Source organism: Stegodyphus dumicola, chromosome X2 (genome assembly GCF_044657685.1).
Source record: "Stegodyphus dumicola isolate Sdum_Otavi_A_Nest chromosome X2, ASM4465768v1".
In the NCBI taxonomy this organism is placed as follows: Eukaryota; Metazoa; Arthropoda; class Arachnida; order Araneae; family Eresidae; genus Stegodyphus; species Stegodyphus dumicola.
This window is the reverse complement of record NC_140781.1, coordinates 181,078,895-181,102,827: the sequence shown is the minus strand read 5'-3', so window position 1 is coordinate 181,102,827 and position 23,933 is coordinate 181,078,895. Positions and strand designations below refer to the sequence as shown.

The 23,933-nt window shown below is 31.8% G+C and overlaps 1 protein-coding gene across 2 annotated transcripts in view; it reads left to right on the top strand.

Annotated features, from left to right (window-relative positions):
• The window catches only part of LOC118187060 (F-box only protein 8-like), a 103,810-nt gene that overhangs the window by 37,670 nt on the left and 42,207 nt on the right, over positions 1-23,933 (top strand). The window contains exons 1-2 of one of the 2 annotated variants that reach the window (XM_035357239.2): positions 1,694-1,832; positions 14,365-14,461. In XM_035357239.2, the coding sequence (XP_035213130.2) occupies positions 14,395-14,461 (67 nt within the window). In that variant the 5' untranslated portion in view covers positions 1,694-1,832; positions 14,365-14,394. Of the gene's footprint in view, positions 1-1,693; positions 1,833-14,364; positions 14,462-23,933 lie in introns of those variants that run through there. The other variant, XM_085808785.1, reaches the window with a different exon arrangement.

Genomic DNA, 23,933 nt, shown 5'->3' with positions numbered 1-23,933 from the left:
TTTAAGTTTATTTACTAGCTCTCTTTAATGTTTTCCTTTAGTTAATTATCTTTAACCTGTACTTCATAAAGTTACTTCGTGATACGAAGCGAACACTTTTATGATAAATGCAAGCTAAGAAGATCCTCCATTTTTATTCACGTTCTAATTTAATAAGTGAAAAGCACTCATGTTAAATAATATAATAATCCATTAAATTTTTCTTGTACCTTTCATTTCCAAACTATATATCAAACACGAATCTCATACTGCTTTAATAGAATAATTCTTTCTTCAAAATTGGACAAGAATAATAAAAAAAATCCTTGAAAGCTGAAAAATATTGAGCTTGTACATGTATTTAGTATGTTCACTAAGCGTATTAAAATTATTAATAGAAGTACATTAATAATTATAGTCTACAGCATATTAGTTAATAGCATTAACTAACTCACTGTAATTCATTTTCCTTTAGTTATTCTTTAATTAGGGTGCGTTACTTTTTACAGATGCCGCGAAAATGTAGCTTTCCTCGATGTAAGTCAAAATACTATTCAAATTAAAAGCATATTACAACTTTTATGTTGTCCAAAGATGAACTATTGTGTAAAACATGGATTAATAAAATTAATAGGAAAGACTTTGTACCAGGATCATGTGCTAGTTTGTGCATTTTGTATTTTGATGAATCATTTTGTTTTATCCTAAGACATGATAAAGCAATATGACCTGATGAGACAGTATTAACACTTCAAAGAAAAGTGCTAGTTTTAACAAAGATGCATATTTGACTATTTCTTACAGTCAACCTATATATTTACCTAGTCCTTTACCACAAAAGCGAAAGACACCAAAAGACAGGACAAGAGAAATAAAGAAACGGTGTGAAATTACTTAAAAAAAAAGTGCGCTGCAGAGAACATTGCCTCCCATTCAGAATTTTTGAAACTTTACAACAATAAATTATAAAATACATGGGCAATAACGAAAGCATCTGATTATATACTTTTTTTTTTTTTTTTTTTTTTTTTGTATTAAGATGGTAGAGTGCTCAACAGTGACTGTGTCATCCAAGGTCGAACATGATTTAACTGTTTCAGTTTGTAGTGAGTTAACAAATATCTTTGAATGGCTTTTGGGAAAAGATCTACTATGTAATAAATGGTTAAGAAAACCTCAAATACAGTCGGAGAAATACTTTATTTGGTAACTGAAACTCTTAAGAAGTGTTCTGAAAATACTTCAAAACAGATTATGATATACGGATTAAATTTGGTTACATTTTTGAGATTTCATTATTGAAAGCTAAACGCCCAACCTACGCAGATGAAATGATGACATGAACTTACACATTATTTCATAGCAGTCATCAAGATGGCCTTGCGTTATCCGATGTTCAAATGCAAGTTGGTGAATAGGGGGTTAGTAATGAATCAAACAGCAATTACCCTGGCTTTCATAGTACTGATATATGATTACAGGCCATTTACGAAAAGTATTTTACGATTTCCTAGCTGAAGCTTATTTATGATTTTTATTAAAAATGGGAAAAGTATTTATATTTATTTAAAAGATGGGACCGCTTAGAGATATAAAAAAAATAGTGCTCTCCTGATCAAAATGGTAAATATGCTCAATTTTTAGTGCGACACATATGGTCAGCCTACATATGTTCTTGTAGTCGATTATCTTCAGCGGGCAAAAAGATGGAATTTCAAATGCAAAATAAGATTATCAATGTTTATCTCCTGTTCAGTGTTTGTTGAGTAAATAATCATGTATTATTTATCCGACAGAAAACAAAACATTGCCTTTTAAAATTGTTCTGCATCTCAGTTGTTTTATATTTAAATGTAATTATGAGAGTAATCCATTTTAACTGATCGTTTATTATATACAATATTGCAGATTGTGTGAATGAATTTCCATTTAAAGTTTGTGACCTATATATTACCAGTTTTTAAAGTTCTGTTTGATCGTAAAGAAATGATTACAAAAATTTGATAAAAATGTACTTTTTTTTAATGGACGCGTTTTTTAAAAAAAGGGGGGAAGAGGCTAAGTGCTGTATGTTTGTGGATTTTTACTAAACATAATGAGGTACTTTCTTTCATACTACTTGATGAATCATTTTAGAACTCTTATCACTAAAGAGAGATTTCTTAAACAAAAAGAGAATACACCTGCTTAACCTGTGAGAATTGAATGACACAGAAAAATGATTGGTTAATCAGGTTTGAAATGTTTTTAACTAATTTAAAATCATTGGAACTTAATTATTAATATGGGATTTTAATTTATTTCAGAAAATAAAAGAAAGTTTAAAAATTGTGAATTTGTATTGAAAATCAGTGCTAATATTTTGGTACTATTAAGTAATATCTTTTACTTTTCATGTTCCCTCTATTTTTGTTATGGAACCTACAGTAAATCTTCTCAAAAGACTGTAGATCAAAGATTTCAGCTGATCTTTGGAATATGGTAACTGGTAGTTTGGCGACATTTTGGAGGCAATAAAGGTTACTACCTAGGACTTTGGTTATAATGTGAGAAGTACTCAGTTCCGATTACGCATTATTTTGTGTGAGGGAAATGAGAAATCATGAGATATGTCATGTGACATTAATGGATGAATTATAGTTCTTTAATCGGAAAAGGGGGGAAATCGGGAAAAAATCTGGAAATTTTGTATTTAGCTTTATTCTGTGTTGTGTGAAACAGTGTTCGTTAATTTTTGGATCCCATGGCCCTAACTAAAGTGAATTCGAAATGGGTATTTATGTATGTATTAATTTAATGTATCTGCTCATTTATATTTTAAGTAGTGTTTTTGAATTTAATTATATTTTAATTAAATGATAGTTAGTTTGTGAATTTTATGTTTGTAGGAATTTGGTATATGTTTTAGTTGAAGTAAACGTGTATGGAAATAATTTAAATATCTGACACTAAGTATTTGTAATGGTTGCGGTATGAATTCGTTGGTGACGTGTATAATGTAATAGATTATTTAGAGGTAAAAGTTTTTGGATATTTTATTTATTTTATATGTGGAAATGTTCATTACTTTTTCGCGATCAGGTAATTTCATATATGTTCTTTTTACCGGGTTTAAAGATTGAGAATATTGTCATGTATTTTCGTGAAAATTTTCTAATTTATGAGAAAAAAGCAGTGTACATGGATATAGTGAAGGGTGTGCGCAATGCCATTTTTGTGCAATTCTGGGATGTTTTTTTAAGTAAAAATAAGTCGGCGTGTACATGGTTTAGTGATATTTTAATTAAATGATAGTTATTTTGTGAATTTTATGTTTGTAGGAATTTGGTATACGTTTAAGTTGAAGTAAACGTGCATGGAAATAATTTAAATATTTGATACTAAGTATTTGTAATGTTTGCGGTATGAATTCGTTGGTGACGTGTATAATGTAATAGATTATTTAGAGGTAAAAGTTTTTGGATATTTTATTTATTTTATATGTGGAAATGTTCATTACTTTTTCGCGATCAGGTAATTTCATATATGTTCTTTTTACCGGGTTTAAAGATTGAGAATATTGTCATGTATTTTCGTGAAATTTTTCTAATTTATGAGAAAAAAGCAGTGTACATGGATATAGTGAAGAGTGTGCACAATGCCATTTTTGTGCAATTCTGGGATGTTTTTTTAAGTAAAAATAAGTTGGCGTGTACATGGTTTATGTGTATGTGTTATTTTGAAAAACGCGTAAGGAGTATGGTATTGTGCACATTTTCCCAATTTTGCAGTGAATATTTGTCATGATTAAGCAGTTTTGTTAGATAAAATTTCTAGCATAAGTGTAATTCGGCTAGTAGATTGTTGGAAGAAGTGTTCAGTAGATAAAAAGAAAAGAAACATGTCTTTACTTCGTGAAGACAAAATGGCGGTGGGAAAAAAAAATAGAGGGTTGCTGTAGGAGAGTTGGTCGCCAAATTTTCGCCAAAAAAAACGCCAAGTTACCATAATGTAAAGATCAACCATTTTTCAAATTTATGAAAAAAAAGCAGTGTACATGGATATAGTGAAGAGTGTGCGCAATGCCATTTTTGTGCAATTCTGGGATGTTTTTTTAAGTAAAAATAAGTCAACGTGTACATGGTTTAATGATATTTTAATTAAATGATAGTTATTTTGTGAATTTTATGTTTGTAGGAATTTGGTATACGTTTCAGTTGAAGTAAACGTGCATGGAAATAATTTAAATATTTGATACTAAGTATTTGTAACCATTTGTAATGTTTGCGGTATGAATTCGTTGGTGACGTTTATAATATAATAGATAATTTAGAGGTGAAAGTTTTTGGATATTTTATTTATTTTATACGTGGAAATGTTCATCCTTGGAAAGGGTATATACTTTTTTGCGATCAGGTAATTTCATATATGTGCTTTTTACCGAGTTTAAAACTTCACAGAATTTTTTTGCATTTTCGTGCAAATTTTTGTAATTTATGAGAAAATAGCAGTGTAGATGGATAAAGTTAAGAGTGTGTGCAATGCCATTTTTGTGCAATTCTGGGATGTTTTTTTAAGTAAAAATAAGTCAACGTGTAAATGGTTTATGTGTATGTGCTATTCTGAAAAACGCGCAAGGAGTTTGCGATTGTGTACTTTTTCCCAATTTTGCAGTTAATATTTGTCATGATTAAGCAGTTTTGTTACATAAAATTTCTAGCATAAGTGTAATTCGGCTAGTAGATTGTTGGAAGAAGTGTTCAGTAGATAAAAAGAAAAGAAACATGTCTTTACTTCGTGAAGACAAAATGGCGGTGGGAAAAAAAAATAGAGGGTTGCTGTAGGAGAGTTGGTCGCCAAATTTTCGCCAAAAAAAACGCCAAGTTACCATAATGTAAAGATCAACCATTTTTCAAATTTATGAAAAAAAAGCAGTGTACATGGATATAGTGAAGAGTGTGCGCAATGCCATTTTTGTGCAATTCTGGGATGTTTTTTTAAGTAAAAATAAGTCAACGTGTACATGGTTTAGTGATATTTTAATTAAATGATAGTTATTTTGTGAATTTTATGTTTGTAGGAATTTGGTATACGTTTCAGTTGAAGTAAACGTGCATGGAAATAATTTAAATATTTGATACTAAGTATTTGTAACCATTTGTAATGTTTGCGGTATGAATTCGTTGGTGACGTTTATAATATAATAGATAATTTAGAGGTGAAAGTTTTTGGATATTTTATTTATTTTATACGTGGAAATGTTCATCCTTGGAAAGGGTATATACTTTTTTGCGATCAGGTAATTTCATATATGTGCTTTTTACCGAGTTTAAAAATTCACAGAATTTTTTTGCATTTTCGTGCAAATTTTTGTAATTTATGAGAAAATAGCAGTGTAGATGGATAAAGTTAAGAGTGTGTGCAATGCCATTTTTGTGCAATTCTGGGATGTTTTTTTAAGTAAAAATAAGTCAACGTGTAAATGGTTTATGTGTATGTGCTATTCTGAAAAACGCGCAAGGAGTTTGCGATTGTGTACTTTTTCCCAATTTTGCAGTTAATATTTGTCATGATTAAGCAGTTTTGTTACATAAAATTTCTAGCATAAGTGTAATTCGGCTAGTAGATTGTTGGAAAAAGTGTTCAGTAAATAAAAAGAAAAGAAACATGTCTTTACTTCGTGAAGACAAAATGGCGGCGAAAAAAAAATAGAGGGTTGCTGTAACAGAGTTGGTCGTTAAATTTCGCCAAAAATCACCAAGTTACCATAATCCAAAGATCAACCAAGATTTCTACTATATAGGTGTACTACATGGCAAATTTCAAAAGTAATATGGGTTTTTTTTGAAAATTGTGCTCATCGTTTCTTGAATTAAACCATTCTAACGGTATTTTTTTTCCTTCATAGAATAGACATCAAAATATTGTTTTCATTGTAAATTTTCTGTCCATTAAGTATAATATTCTCAGATTCTTTGAATTGATTTAATTATTGTTAGACTTGTCTGACAGTAACATCAGACCAAGCCCATGAATGTAACTATGCAAGGAGCTCCTGATTATACCTGTCATTGGCATGGGTACATTATAGGTGACAAATGATTTAATTATAAATGCTAATTTTGTGTCATTAGGAAATAGAATTTCTGTCCACCTAGTATGCTTTAGGGAAATATTTAATTTTATTTAACTGCAACTATATTACTTTTTGCAACTTAAATATGGTCTATTTGTATTAGAGGAGAGATATGTTTCCTTGGAATGGTACATACGGCAAGTTATAGTGATCTTCATGTAGATTAAAAGAAATATTGGTTACTTTTCCATATTTCTTGTTCTTGTGGTTAATTAATTACAGAGTAGATAAATCTATTAGTCACTGGTAGTTTGATTCCAGTGAACAGGATGGCTGTATGCTGTTTTCCTAATCTTTACATGTTCAGCGTGAATTTAAACCATTTTCGCTTAAAAAATATTCTATAAAGTCATTCCTCCAGCTCTCCAGATAACTTTTTGTTTTTTTGTTTTTGTTTTGCACTAATCAGCTAAACCAAATCAAAACCTTGACTTTAAATTTTTCACTCTACCAGTGTACAGGTGGTTAATACCACTAAATACTGGAAGTTCAATAGTAAGTGAATGGACTGGTTGCATGATTGATTTTTATTGTTTCTACCATGTATAACATGGTACACCATGTATAACACCATGTATAACATGGTTATCCTTGGAAAAAACTCCACAAAGGCATCTCTGACAAGTAGCCCTTGTGTGCTTTGCTGTATCCTAGTAACTTAAATCTAATTTGGAATTTATGCTGTCATGTTGCTCAATGCAGTCATTTGTTGTACTTATCATATGTTTGATGAATTATTAAAATTGATTTTATGTTCTTCTTTTGTATCTTGTTTCTAGTGAAGTGAAATCTTTAATGGTGTGTAATATGCAGCTTTCATTCATTGTACAGTACAAAGTCTGAAATCTGGACTCGTCAGGACTTCGGCGATTCCGGATTTGGGATTTTTCCAGATATTAGATAGATCATCAGTTTAAATCTAATAAGATGGCATGTAGAAATTATAAAATTAAAAACATGAAATCGTGATTTATGAAATAATGAAGTATTTATGATCTAAAGGGTATCAAAATTCACACAAAAAAAAGCTTAATATTGATTTGTTTACCTTATTAAACATTTCTTTCATTATTAAACATTCTTTCCATTATTAAACATTCTTTTTTTTATTAAACATTACCTTATTAAACATTTCAATGTAAGTTGTTTAAGTTGCTTCATTTTTTATGCTAATACTTTCTCATTAATTCTGTAGACAGACATAATCTCTTGTTTAGTTACATTGTTGAAGTCCTGTAACTGCTGTTTTGAGAATTCTGACTAATTTGTCAATCAAAATTTTCTTGAGTGACAGAGAAGTTATTTTCGTCACTTTCTTCTCTATCGACTGCGGTAGAAGCATTGTCATCATAATGAAAAACTTCTTTTATATCAACTTCATTTATTACCGCTTCTCCACATTTCTTTACAAAATCTGTTATTTGGAAAATTTCACCTTTGTTTTGCGATATCCGAAAACCTTTAAAATTCACGCCTATCATCATCAAATTTATCCATCCTTCACTACTTTCTCATTTGTTGTATTTTTTGTGTGTTTTTCAGAAAACTTATTAATCTGCATGGTATTTTCACTTTCATAACCATCTATAGAAATTCAAAAATTTTGTTAACATATTTGTCTATGCATTTTGAGCTTGGTGACTCCCTTAAATTTTGTCTTGCTTCTATCGTGCACTGAGACAATTAAGCCTGAATTGTATTAGTTTAGTTATTTATTATACTTATGTTGATTTTTTGCACATACTTAAGGCTTATCAGAGTTCTGAATAAATTAATTCCCACATATACTTAAGCCTTATTCAGGGCCGGTGCTAGATAACTTACTGCCTGATGCAGTGTCTGTGGGTCCTAAATTCTCCGACTCGCTGTGGCCTTATGAGCCCTGGCGCTGGTTCTAGGTTTACGTGAATAACAAATCAGTTATTCTTAATTCAGATAGCCCTAAATGTAATCTTTGGGTTTATGAGTATCAACAAAATCTATTTTTAGCATATGGAAAGAAATTTTTTGTAAATTGGTCGTCAACAATTTTTAGCGCATTTAACTTAAATCTGTAATCATCGGCAAGCATAATGACAACATAAAAGGTTACTGTACTCCTTTATTATTCAGTTACTAACATAAAAATTTTTTTTAGGCATCGCTACATGTAACTCAAGTTTTGATAAACATGCAGTGATGAAAGGAAAGTATAATGAATAATAATTCGCCAGGTTGGCGTCAGATCAATGATGTATCGATGTGGAATGTTATGGTTTGAGATGTGTGTCAAGTAGATACGTAGCAATGGAGCCAAATTACTGATCATACAAATTTGTGCTAAAATAATTGTTTCTTCAATAACAAGGTATTTTATTTCATGTCAAAGTAGAATTAAGAATCGGGACTCTTCAGATGTTTTATTATGTGCAGAAGGGGAGGGGGAATCAAATGCACATGCGTAAAGCCTATGAGAAAAACTTTGTTGGTGGTTTGAGGTCCGGATTTTAGATCATTCCGGGGATTTCGGACTTAGTACTGTATTGTGTGCTTTCAAATGGTTTCCACTATTGATGTTAACCCTCCAAGCATTACGGATTTAGCCCTGAAATTTCAAAATTCTTCGAAATGTCATGAATAAATGGTATTTTCTTTGTTATGTTTAAAAAATGACTCTTTCACTTTGTACTTTGATTCCTTTTCTTCTAGTATACATCCTACCTGAAATAGAATACATTGAAAAAGCTGGCAGAAATTTCAAGTGTAATGATTTCGAAACCCACCTTTCTGTATGGAATTTTTTGTCCTTAACACTGAGAGTATTAAATACAGAATGATAATATATTTTGAGTGTGTCTTTTACAGTTTTTTTTGTTGTATTTTTTGTGTGTTTTTCAGAAAACTTATTAATCTGCATGGTATTTTTACTTTCATAACCATCTATAGAAATTCAAAAATTTTGTTATATGCATTAAAAATCTAGGGTAAAATCCTAGTATATGGTACAGTCTAAAGTCGTTAATTCGGACACCCATAATCCGGAATGATCTATAATCCGGACCTCAAAGCTAAAATCTTTCTGCGCATGCGCTGCGTTGACGCATGCTCATAGGTGTTTTACGCGTGCGCGCAAGACATTTACGACTGCGCATATGCGTCTGCGCAAGTGCAGAAAACGTTTTCGCGTGCGCGTTTAATGTATAACGGACATATAAGCTAAAATTATCTAATTATCTATTTCAGTTAATGTTGATGATTGCGTTGTTCCTTAATCTTCGAATTGGATCCGGCTTATTATTTTTTGCAGACTGTAAGAGCAATTTTATAAAAGTAAGATTGAACTTTCGATTATGTCAAATAGAATTTCCGATGCTGGAGCTCCCAAAGGATCTAGGAAACGAAAGTATGATTCGATGTCCATCAAACAAAAAAACGAATTGCTACAAAAAATGGATAAAGGTATATCCTTTGTTTATCTAACCGTTCCGAAATCTGTTTATCAATTTCACACTGCTCTGCGCGGGGGGGGGGGACGTCGCGGCGTGCAATGAACTGGAAGTTGATCTGTCACCACTATCGTTATCTTCAGGCCAGATGTTTTTTTTTATTCGGCTTATAATTCCTTACTAAATGTAGTATTTAATCTCGATGTACTCCGTCTTTGATATGATTTAAATCAAATTCCTCGTCATTATAAATATCACGAATGTAAATCAAATAGTTTTCTGGTTGCAATTTTCTAATTTCGGCTATGCGTAAGGTACGCATGCGCGCGTTGAAAGAAATGTTTAATGAAGTAAACAAATAAATATTAAGCTTCTTTTTTTGTAAATTTTGATACCCTTTAGATCATAATTGCTCATTATTTTATAAATTACGGTTTCATGTTTTTAATTTTATAATTTCTGCATGCCATCTTACCAGATTTAAACTGATGATCTATAATCCGGAATCGCCGAAGTCCCGACGAGTCCGGATTAAAGACTTTTGACTGTACAGCCTTGGTACGATTTTGAAAATTGTTGCCAACACCAAAATGACCCGTTTACTACTCATCATTAATGCCTTGTTAACTGCTCATCATAAAGTCACCAAAAAAAGCCAAGTACCATGTGTACCGTATGCCAGGATTAAACCAAAGATGTAATGGCTTTTCCTTCTTTTTTGGTAAAAAGAGGTTTTCTTGAAAAATGCATCATTTGTAAATGAGGGAAGAACTACTATTTTTGTGTGAGAAACTTTTACTAAGGTTTGGTGAGAACTTTTTGTATTAGGAATGGCTAGATATTTATTCTTTAAATAGTGAAGTAAATAATAACTTGAAAGTAGGCCAAATGTATTATTAAACAGTATAATAATAATGAAAGTAGTGTTGATGTATTTGTGGGAATGTAATTAATTCTTTGCAAATGATGAAATTTTATTTAATGTCAACTAGCCAGAGAATATTAAAAAAGTTTCTTTTCTTATCAGGAAATCTAGATTAACTAAAATAAAAAATTTCACCATTTCTGATATTTTTAAGAAAATAGGAAATGAACTAATTTGTATATGTGTTCAGTTTTAGTTTATAACTACATGACTTTTGTGTTTATTCTTTGAGCTGTGCTCACTGAAATTCATTCATTTCCAAAGGCAAATAGCTTGACAAAATAGCACTGAAGGAATAGACCAGAACTAAATAGCCTTTATCTGAAATATTCCTACAAAACATCCAGAATTCAAATTCTTAATATTTATTAGAAAACATATTTTAAGAAATGTATGTACTATATATTTGGTCTACCGGAAAGTTCTGTCCTTTTTTAGACTAAAACAAAATGCAAATTTATCTTACCATCAATAAACTTTATTAGATAATATAATTCCCAGTATTATTAATGATAAATTGAGGCATGATCAGCATGAGGGCAATTTGTATATCGCATTTTTGAAAAATTTTGTAACTTCTGATAACTAAAAATTGAGCCAGTGCTTGTTTGATATCTTTGAATTTTTTGTCCTTCAAAAAATTTTGTAAGGACAAAAACAAGTGATAGGCTGAGGGTGCTAAGTCTAGGGAATATGATGGATGTGACAGAATTTTCCAGCCTAGTTTTCCAATTTTTTTTTGAGTCCCCAAAGCAGCATGTGGTCTGGCATTATCATGATGCAGTATGAAGTCCTTCGTATTGAACATCACTGGCCTCTTTTCTTGGACTGCTGTTTTTAAATTGTCCAGTTGCTGACAATACTTCTCCGAACTGTGCTTTTTGTTCGATTTTAAAAGCTCATAATATATAGGTCCTCAAATGTCCCACCATGTATACATAACATTCTCTTATTCTGAGTCAGATTTGGTTTAAAGGTGGAAGGGCTAGGTTTTCCAGGTTCACAATATGCCCTTTTCCTTGTGATGTGTCCGTAGGTAATCCACTTTTCATTCCCAGTTATCATCTGGTTCAAGAAGGGCTTGATTTTGTTCTGAGCAAGCAGAGATGTGCATATGACAACTCGATCATCCAAATTCTTCTGGCTTAATTTATGTGATCTTGAATATTTCCACACCAATCCTATCTTCTGAATATGATCTAAAATGGTTTTCTGTGCTGATTTAAGCCTTTCTGCAATCTCCAATGTTATCAGAAAAGGATCTTGCTCAGACATGGTCGTAACAATATTGTCGTTGATCAAAGATGGCCGCCCAGAATATGGCATATCAGAAAGTTCGAAATCACTTGTTTCACATTTTTTGAACCATCTACTGCATATCCTATCAGAAACTGTACCTTCACCAAACGCTTTCAATGAGTTTTTACATGCCTCTGTAACATTTCTTCCTCGTTGAAATTCCTATAAAATACAGCGGTGTAAATGAACATTATTAGCAGCCATGAGTACACTATCACTTCACACTTAAGACTAACATGAATCAACTTTGTTTTGGTTAATTTGCTATGTCAATAAGTATACATTAAGCAATAAAAATAGAGAGCCGAACATGCGGCAAATATACATGTGCTTACGTGTTGAAAATTGCTGTCATAAAACGGACAGAACTTTCCGGTAGACCAAATATGTTAAATATATCAATTTACAAAACTTATATTTCAAGATTATGTGAAATGCCACAAAAAAAGTCCATATGTTTCATGTTTGTATAATTTTCCCCTAATGCATGTGAAAAATTAGGCATCAGTTAAGTTATGCATATTTAATTTTTCTTGAATCTGGGTTTCAGATACCTGCAACAAGGTGTGTTTTGCAAATATCCATCATATCCTTCTTTTTCCAGAAATGGGCGGTGAGTTTATAGACTAAATGCATGATGGCAGTTGACTCTTTGCTGGAATGCCCTATGCCATCCTTTGTCCTCGGAAAACCATTGATGAGACTGGCTGCAACAATTTTATAATACCTAGGATAGAACCATTTTGGCTTAGTGCATTTAATAGTAGTTGTTTATTCTTTTATAATACCTGGCATTAATCTATCGTATATCAATCCCAAGATACTTATTTAAACATCTATTATAAATCTATAGATAAGATTTATCTATAGATGGTATTTTAGCTGTGTATTTTTATATTACTAGAAATGGTACCAATATTTTTTTAATTGATGATTTTTCAGACTGATCAATTTGACTGTTGAAATATACCAGGTGAATAATGCATAGGTTAAAATTTTTTAATTGAAAAAGTTGTTTAAAAACTGGTTTCAGGGAAAACTGGTTATGCACTGGTCTGCACATCACTTAATTTGATATGTAACCTAAAGCTATAAAAATTTTGGTAGTTTTTTTGCCAGGTCATATTTATGCATTTGTAACACAATGAGTAATTTAAAGGAGCCCAGTGACTTTGACCTTGGCAGTATAGTGGGATGCCACCTTTGCGGGAAATCACTTCATGAAATTTCAGACATTCTACAGAATCCAAAATCCACTGTGAGTGATGAAATTGTGAAGTGGAAACATCAGGGCAGTGAAACTGCATAACAATGAAATGGGAGGCCAAAAAAGAACAGCTGTAGAACTCTATGAAGCAAAATCATGAATGAAAGAAATGAAACAAAATCTCAAGTCCTCGTTGGTTGAAATCACTCAGAGTTCCAATGTTCAGGCATAAGTGTTAGCAGCAGGACTGTTTGCCAAGACTTAAAAAAAACCTGGGATTCCATGGTCATGCAGCCACTCACAAGCTGAATGTCACCCCTCAGAATGTGAAGCTTTGATTGCAGTGGTTCAAAGCTCACTGTACACATTTAAAAAAATGTTCTTTGGAGTGGTGAATCCCACTTTACATTCTGACAGTCTTATGGATGCATCTGGGTTTCGCGGATGCCTGGCGAGCACTTCTTACGTGACTTCATTGTGCCGATTGTAATGTTTGGTGGTGGCAGCATCATGATGTGGGATTGTTTTTCACAGTTTGGTCTGGGTCCCTTAGTTCCTGTGGTTGGAAACATGAACTCTGAGATGTATGTGGACATTCTGAAAAATGCTGCAGTCCCGACTATGACATTACGTCAGAGAAGGCCCAATTCTCTTCCAGCAGGATCGAGACTTGTGCACATAGCCAGCCAAATCAACTGTTCCTACTGACAGCTTTGCCTCACTGCAAGCCATAAGAAGTCATTTCCTATGGCCCACCTATCAGAAACTGGTGGAAAGGCTTCCCAGACATGTGCAGGCTGTCATCGATGCAAAAGGAAAACTAATTGTGGTTGTTTTACAAATGAGCAAATGAAAACAACTTGATTAAAAAAAGGAACACTTATATTCAATGGAATTTGCTTTTTGAATGTCAGTTCTTTACAAATATGTCTTCTCTCTTAAAGTACGGGTTTTACATCAAATCCCATTTCACTATTCAGTATTGTCTTGTAATTTTAAAATAACTAATCATATTTCTAAAATTTCTTGACTGTATTTAACTTGTAGAATGTGTAGTTATTTTGTCTGAATTTTATTTTTTATATGAATAATATATAGTTTATTTATTATTGATCTTGGTGTATATTTATAAATGCTTACAATATGGGTAATTTTAAAATTGTGCTGCTGCCTTTTACTACTTAGTGGATTTTCTAAAAGTGTATTCATCAAGAATCTATGCATTAGATAGTTGGCCTAAACTTAAACAGAACATAAGTTATAAATAAAATTATTAGTTATTTTTTAGTGTGACTTTATTCCCTCTTGCTTCTTCTATTTTGCTTCTTGTATTTTGTTTGATTTTAGGCCAATATTTGTAAGTTTCATTAAGCTGTTATGTATTATGTGAATAAAAATATTTCTTATTTTTTAGGTAAATGGTAAAAATTTTGAATCCTGGGTAATGGGTCAGGTTTTAAAAAAAATTAAAGAATATGAAAACAACATTGATGGAGAAAACTGCTGTGTTGGTAGGTATCATTTTTTAAGTGTTTACTTTTTTACCTATATTAATTGCAGTAATTTGTTATTTTTAGAACTGTTATGTACATATTGTGTTTAAAATTATGTTACGCAGGGGTGGCATCTTAGCACATGCCTATAAATTTGAGTAGGAAAAAAAGAATTCTTATTAATTACTTGTAATCTGAAGTTATGCACTGAATCATTAATTTTAAAAAGAGAAATTCAAACTGAAACAAGTTGCATGATGTCACATTCTCTTTCTTTCTGCTTATTCCTTGCAATTAGGGAAGAGGGAATGCTGTCGATGCATCACATGTTGACAAACTATTTTATGTGAGCAAAGGGGATTTCTACCTTCGCTTTGTTCTCAGCCACAATCAAAGAGCGTCGGCATATTTTTAAAATATGTACAATATACGCCAGGGTTGCCACACAAGCTGAAAAACCTGGAAAAGTCAGGGAATTTAAATATTTTAGTCAAAATCTCGAAAAGTCAGGAAATTACTTATGGTGATCCCCCCCCCAAAAGCAATTTTGGCGCCAATGTTGGAAGCCATCACTTTCTTGTTGAATTATGTACCATGTGAATGTCATTCAAGCAACTGGCATAGAGCCAATTTTTGCAGCTACAATCAGGTTGTCTTTTAGAAAGGCAAAGCAAGTTTCCAACAAGTTTTGTTTCCAGTAATAACCTCAAGAATCAAAAGAACTCGCATGTGCAGTGTATGTTCAATGAAACAAAATACCTTCCCATTCTCATGTAAAACAACATCGATTTAATCCTAGTATACAGTACTCACAAGATTTTGCAACATTATAATGAATAGTAAACAGGGCATTTATGATGAGCAGTAAACGGGCTATTTTGGTTTTGGCGACAACTTTCAAAATTGTGCCATGGCTGAACTGTATGCTAGAATTTTACCATACAGTCTTTTAAACCTTTTTTTCCCCTTTTTAATAAGTTGTCATTTTGCAGTAAAATCATCTAATCTAACCACTTACTATTACTATATTCGCCAAAATATTGTTGATTATTGTAATTTAGTTTTTAATCTTTAAGTAATTATCTTTATTTTAATGTTATTCGTATCAATGTGGCATCTTCCTTCTAAATTTATTTATTATTAATTGATATTACTTTCAAATTTCAGGCAGTTTTCACTGACATAACCCTTGAAACTAATTTTATGAATATGATGACATACCATCATGAAATTTAATGCACATATTTTTTGCTTGTGTATGCTGCTAAATAAATATAAAACACTTGAATTTATTTTGAAATGTCATTAAATAGATTTCTTTCTTTCATTTAGCTGTCTTGGAGGGGGGGGGGAAGAAATTTTTTAAGCCAGATTGGGCAGATTCTAATCTCAGTCTTCAGTGGAGGAAATAACTGCTATTATAATAGTAATGCTTTGGGGTATATATATGTGTATGTGTATGTAATAGGTAAATTTTTGTTTTTTCGAGTGGTACCATAATTAATTTACTTCTCAGCACAATCAACATGCACTACGCGGATAGACTGAGATTTTTTTAAAAATACACCTGGAAAACCTGGAAAAGTCAGGGTTCCATTCTTCTGTTTCAGAAGAAACCCTGATTTTACCCCAGTTGTGCAGGCTGTTGCTTTACAGCACCGAAGAAAGAATATTCATTGTTCATTATTGCTTTTGCTTTATTAGATTATGGCAAAGCACTCGAGGGCTATCTGCCTTAAGGGAGGGATGCCTTCGTGGAGGACTTTTTAAGGGAAACTGGCTCGTATACACGTTACACATGAGAAAAACCACGAAAACACCCATGCAGCCAGCCCGTTTGCGGAATTCGAACTGTTCATTATTGAATTTAGTGCAATTTGTTATTATTTTTAATGGGGTAGAGGGAATTGTTCTGCTTCAAGCTTTATGTTATAAAATATGTTTAATTTAAGGCTGACTTATTTTTATATTCGAGCTTAAGTTCCATATGACTGTGTATTGAGATCTTTTCTAAAAATTTGAAGCATCATTAAAAAGAAAACGTGCATTTAAGGAACATGATTTAACAGATATTTATCTTTAATTATTGAGTGAAAACAATATTTAAAAATAATAGGCCTCGACTATCTTTTGTGGGCATATGCAGTAAATATAAAAATATGAACAGAAGGCATCTGCAAAGTACATAATGCAGAAAGTTAGCTATTCGAATAGTAATTTTATTAGTTATGATGTAAAGGTATTAGTAAAAAAGTAAAGGTATTGTGTTATGATGTAAAGGTCTTCTTGGGCAAAAGTGAGCCAACTACGTTCTCTTTATCCATTCATTGACAAAGATGGTCTCTTATGGGTGAAAGGACATCTTCAAAATTCATCTTTGGCATTTAATGTCAAACACCCTGCAATGCTTCCTTCTCACCATAAATTTAGTGAATTACTAGTGAAAGAACTTCATATTACTAACCTTCATGCTGGTCCTTCTTTATTATCCCACATCATCAGGTAGTCTTACTTGATAATTGGAGGGAAAAGTTATGATGTTAAAGCTTTTTCTTTTGATTGTTTCAGTTATTTTCATGGAGACAGAACTAGTGCTTAGACTAAGGGTGGGTATAGCAACTTCATTGTGTTAGTACCTATTTTAATGAATGAAAATTTTGCTGCTGTATTAAAACAAGTTTAGAACTTTTCACTCATGAACAATCTAAGAGATCTTAGTTTAAATCAGCAAAGGAAAAAAAAAAAAAAAAAAAAAAAAAAAAACCTGCAAAGTTTTATATAAGTGTAGTAATAAAAGTAATAAAATTTTAAATTGACTGATTGAATTTTTTTTTTTGAAACACAAAAGCTGTCACTTACAGACTTTATCAGTCTTCTGATAGCACAAACAGGTTATAGAAAATTGGCAAATTTATATGGTTTGGATAAAAAGTTATGGCAATACATTGATAATCCTGAAAAGACTTTATTACCATAGATACAAACACTGACAGTCCCTTGATATAATCACACTTGATATATATGTTACCTTCTACAAAATTATTGGAAAACATCCTACACGTACAGCACATTCATGCCATCTTAAAGTGCACATAACCTTCTCTCCAGTGTAAGGGATCCCTCGCAGTGGTTCTTTCATTTTGTTGAAAAGAGTTTAGTCACATGGACTCATATTGTAAATTATAATCTATGAAATGGCTCCATATTTCTGCAACACTTTAATTAACTATGTGTACTGTAACACATAGTTAATTATGGTGTTATTAACCATAATTAACTCATGTTATGTAACCATAACTTATGTTAACTTATGTTATTAATTATGCTAGTAATTAACTTAGTAATAGTAATTAACTTATGTTATGTAACCATAACATAAGTTAATGGTGGTACTATGCACATATGTAAAATATGTGCATAGTACCACCATTGCACATATTTTGTTGCACTATTTTTTAACATTTTCCCACTCATTCCAATACGTCCTAACTTCTTTAATAACTGAAATTTTTTTATAATAAGTTAAGGCTGCTACAGCTCTCTCTATGGGAGATCTCAAGATACTTGCCATGCATGGCTGTTCAGAACATCAAATTATCTCTTATAAAATCAATGATTACAAATAATTACCTACAAGAAATGCAGAATATTAAACTTAAAACAATTAATTACATATGCTGACAAACAAAATATAATATGCAATAATAAGCGCTGCATTACTTATTAGTTAACATTATTCTTAGTAAATACATAACTTCTTCAATAAATAGTTCATACATTTAAATTAGTAATGCTAAGTTTTGAAAATGACATCAAAGAGATACAGACAATGAATTACATAAATCTAATAATGCAGTCCACATTAAAACTTGAAGTATTTAAAATGAATCTCATTGAATATCAGATTGTAGTTAATGTTCATAATTGTTCCCAATATTTAATTTTCACAGGTTACACTCACAATTTTCGAATAGAAGTTTTGGGTACATCATTTGTAGTTTTTAATTTCATAACAGTCTCTTTTAACAGTACCTGGGAAAACAGTATGGCCCAATTTCCATTTAAGGGTTCTAAGCTGTTGTCTGTAATTATTACTAGATAATTTATTTTAACATTTGTTGAAGCATGCTGCCACTTTAAGCATATTTGAAGCTGAGTTAAATAATTAAGCCATTTCATCCAAAAGGACAGAGACATTTGTTGGACCAGTTTCCAGCAATTATAAAGTGGTAGGTTAATCATAATGCGTATTTAGTTTTTGAATAGCTTTCAACAGTGTTCCTGTTAGGAATAAACCGAGTATAATTATGTAAAAATCATCTGGATCACCTGAAATTGCTACTAATGATCTTAAGTTCAGACAAGCTTCTATTTCTCATAGATAAGTAGAAAATTTTTCAAACATTTCAACATGAGAACCAAGTTGCTCTTCTCATGTGATGTTTCTTAATCTCTGCAGCTTTGCCTTATGCACCAAAGTGGGGTGCAGAAGGTAGATTGAAATTCCACTTAATTTCTTCCTCTGTAAAAGTATCTAGTTCGTTTTTGGTCAGAATACCATTCTTTCAGCTATTTGATGTTACCTAAAAAAACATTTCCACCACTCTTCCTTATTTAACAATGAATCTTTTTAGAGCTGCTATGAAGGAATCTAACTTAGTACTGAAATACATGAAATCACAAACATAAATCTTCCCTCCTTGAACACCACACCTTGCAAAATTTGCTCCACATTTCGAAAAAGCTTTCGTGAGATTCAGTCTAGATGTTGGAAGATTTCCCATTATTTATGACAGCTTACTTCTATGTCGACAGCATGTTACACATTTCCGAATGATCTGATGAATTAGCTGTTCATGCATTAATGTGATCCAGTATCTGTTTGATTTTTGAATGTGGCATGGGCATTCATCTGCATAGATATTTATAGTGATAATGTTATATTATCAGTTCTGTAATATAGTGGAATTAAGGCAGAATGACTGGATTTTTACTGTCTATATGATAGGATTTCTTAGTCTTCGTCCCCTTTTGAGAGTACCCTCATTATCTAAGAAAGAAGGTAACATATTGAGTTTACTGCAGGGATTTGATTGTTTTTCCTTTTTCAAGTGATTGATTTCTTTACTAAATTCTTGCATTTGTGCACACTTGATTATCTGAGAATAAGCTTTGGCTACATCTTTGATAAGGAGAGCAATTGATTTAGTTGTTTTCAATGATAATCTTTGAGATCGGCAATAAATCTAAGACACCAAGCTGTAACTTGTGAGAGTTTTGTCCTGGCAATAAATCTAAGACACCAAGCCATAACTTGTGAGAGTTTTGTTCAATAATATTTACAAAGCATTTCATCATTCACATAGTTCTTGATTAGTTCTTGATTACAGCAATATATTAAAAAGTTTTTTTTTTCTCCCTCAGATTTTATTACTTCTGATGATACATCCGTCATCACTGAATTCTTTGGGGGGGGGGAGCTGTCTTTTCTTTTCAGCCAGTGTGAACCATTCATTTGTATTACCATTCAAGCATAATAGAGGTTTTAATTGATTCTTGCAAAATGTTGAAGAGAAGATTTCAGTGTTTCGAGAAAAGACAGTTATCCATGCCAGAAATTAACAACCAGTACATTGAGTTTATGAAAGAATGTTTTTCACTGGAGTACTAGTTATGAATTGGAGAATAAATACTCTTATATCTTGCATCACTTTATATTGAATGAATTTAGCTTAACAACAAAATTGAGAGTTTTTTTTATCCAAGTGATAGGACTACCACAGGTGGTTCTTTAAATGATGCATTAACAATAGGCCCCCAAACACTAGATGATTTAATTTCTATTTTACTTATAATATTGTAATAACTACTGATATATGAATGATGTATAAGCAGATAAAATTTATGAAAAAGATTGAGACTTTCTGAGAATGTTATGGAGAGACAGCCCAGATAAACAAATGCATGTTTGCTGTTTAAACACTGTCACATATGGAACTGCAGCAGCTCCATATGTTGCAACTAAAGTTTTGAGTCAGCAACTGATAAAGGACAATATTTTCTGAAGGCAAAGAATGTAGTTTAAAAATATATTTTCATTGATGATGTGTTAACGTGTGTTGAGGATAGTCTTAAGGCATTGCGTTGATAGATGAATTACAGCAAATGCTAAAAAGGGTCACTTTGAGTTCCATAAATTTTCAACAAGTGTTAAAAACTGCTGAGTTAACAAACTTAGATAGTGACAATATTCATCGTGTAATAGAAAACAGAGCCATAAATGTCCTAGGATTGGAATAATTTTTCTAACAATGATGACTTCAAATGTAATTTCAGTGTAATAGATCAACAGAGTGTCCCCACTAAAAGGATTATTCTGTAATTTGTGTCAAAGCTTTTCAATCCATTGGGGTGGATAGCTTTTTTTTTTTTTTTTTTTTTTTTGTAATTCTGATTAAAATGAAATGAAATTCAGCAACTGTTGAAATTACAGTTATCATAGGATGACACTGTAGCACAAGAGACTAATCAAAATTTTAAAATTTCGTGCAAGGAAGTTACACTTTGAATTCCATACATATTGTTTACCTTTCTCATGCAGCGAGGATAAGTCTGGCAACAGCTGCAGGAAGAAAAACTTGGCAGTGCTGGAATGGCAACAGCGGATGATATTCTATAGATTTTAATATTTTAATTTTGAGTCGATGTTTCCTTTGCGATACTATTGCGTTAAAACATTTGAGTTTTGGGTGAATGAAATGAATCCGCTGTGTCGCTGCGGATATTAGAAAATATATTTAGAAAATTAGCTGTGTTGGAAAGGATGAAACCTTGCGTTTGAATTTGCGGTATTTTTCCTGCTAAAGTTGCGTCGAGTTCAGAATATTATGCCAGGCTTATTCACGCTGGTGCAGATAAGTTCAAATTTTGTTTATTGTGTTTATAGTGTATAACTTGCAAATATATGATTAGAATACTATTAAATAAACATTTAAAATTCTGGAATGGTGTTTTAAAATTTTAGATGTAGAGTATTCACATTGCTATGTCGGAGCCAGTGGCAGTCAGGTGTAAAGTAAAATTGTTTTTGCTCCTAGACATAACACATATACTAAGAAAAGCCCTGTTACCTGATTATTCTTGATGTGAACTTCACAAAGTTTGTCACTTTTCTGAAAAGAGCTGTATGACAGTTATGTACATCAAAACTTGTGACAAGTCTAATGTAAAACTTTTAACAGCTAAAATTCCTGTAGCACCACTGAAGCCTATCACATTTCCTAGACTGGAATTATGTGCAGCACTATTACTAGCACACTTGATTCAGGCTGTCAGAGCAGCATTAGTTAAAAAAATTTGCTTCAGTGCACATGTAGAGTGATTCACAAATTGTATTGTCATGGCTAAAGTTAGATTCTAAAAGGTGGCAAGTATTCATTTCCAACAGTTTCTGGATTGAAAGCCATCTTACCAGCTGAGAACTGGAGTCATGTTGATGGAAAAGAAGATCCTGCTGATTAGGCTTCACATGGGTTATTTCCTGCAAAATTGCTGTCTCATGAATTGTGGTGGAATGAACCTCTTTGGTTCAGTGAGTGAGTGCACTGAGGCTCCTGTGTCTAAATATGTTCCTACGGATGAAAAAGCATTACCAGAAGGACATAAACCAGTATCATTTGTAGCTTCTGAAATTGTACAGAAACTTACCGTTATATAAAAAATATCCTCATTTTCGAAGTTACAATGCATTTTGCTTTGATATTAAGATTCAAATTAAATTCAAAGGTAAACACATTTTGAAAGAGTCATATTCTTATCTAGTAATGAAATTTGAGCTGCAACACTCTGTGTTACTTCAATAGTACCATGATTGAACTTATGTAAAGAAATTCAGTGTTTGATAAAAAGAAAAGATTTACCTCCAAATAGCAATGTACTTAGTGTCCATCTTTAGATGATGATAAAATGTTATGAGTAGTAAGAAAGCTGGAAAATGCACAACTAGCTGAGAATGAAAAAAAAAAAAAATATCTGCATGCAACACCATAACTTTTTTCTTTAATTAGACAGCAATTTTAGATCATAGCTGCTAGCTATGCTAGATCTGTTATTCAAAAATTAGTAAGAACTTGTTTTATGTGTTGCAAACATAGAGCTCAAACTGCAAGTCAAATAATGGCAATTCTACCAGTACCTGAAATAATACAATCATGACTATTTCGTTGAATCAGAGTAGATTTTTTAGGATGTTCTTGATCAAATATTTTGCAGGACGCAGGCCAAAATCATTTAAATTGTACATGTATTTATTTGTATGCTTTGTAATAAAAGCAATCTATCTTGAAATGGTGTAATCTTCCAACAAAGGCATTTTTATGCACATTAAAACAATTTATATCAAAAAGAAAATCTAGCTGAGATTTACAATGACTATGGAACTAACTTGAAGGAAAAGAGAAAGAAAACAGAAAAGCGCTTCTTGCAGTGCAAGCAAAATCAAGAAACTCATAAATTTTTGTTTCTAGAGGAAGTAAAATTGATATTTAACCAACCGTCAGCTTCCCATTTTGGCAGACTGTGGGAATCAGCTGTGAAGTCATAGAATCATTAGATTATTTTTGAAACAGGAAGAAGTGAAAAAAGAGCAATGCCTTTGCATTTTCATTATAGAATAAAAAGTTTGAAAAATCATCAATTTTTGAAATTCCCTGGAATTTAAATTTTGATGAACATTTGGCCCCGCGTAGAAATTCCAGGGACTTCAGTGGGGGACCAGGATGTTCATGTTAGTGTTGAGTACAAATGAATAAAGTATACGATCGCTTAAAATGTTTTTTGATGGCTAAATCACCAGTCCACCTCCACTGGAAAATGACATGATTGATCTATTGTTTATTGTTATAGAAGCAAGGATCTTGGTTTTTATTTTTTGCGACAAGACTAGTTATACTTGTGATACTTGTGTTCAGTGGCCTGCTTATGCTTTAGCATAATCAGATAAAGGTGAAACAAAGTTCTATGTTGCCTTAATTATTGACTTAACCATCTGCAGTGAAACACATAAAATGAATTTTCAACATATTAGGTATAGTTTTGTTTGAAATCAAGGTATCTTTATTATGCTAGAGATTGATGACTTCAGCTTTAAAAATTTAAAACAGTCTATTGCTGAATTAGAAGAACCTGATTCATCCAGTGACAAGTGGTAATATACAGTCAAAAGTCATTAATCTGGACGCGTCAGGATTATCGATTTTTCCGGATTATAGATCATCAGTTTAAATCTGGTAAGATGGCATGCAGAAATTATAAAATTAAAAATATGAAACCATAATTTATGAAATAAAGAACAGATATGATCTAAAGGGTATCAAAATTTACAAAAAGAAAAAGCTTAATATTTATTTGTTTACTTTATTAAACATTTCTTTCAATGTAAGTTGTTTAATTTGCTTCATTTTATGTGATAATACTTTCTCTTTAATTCTAT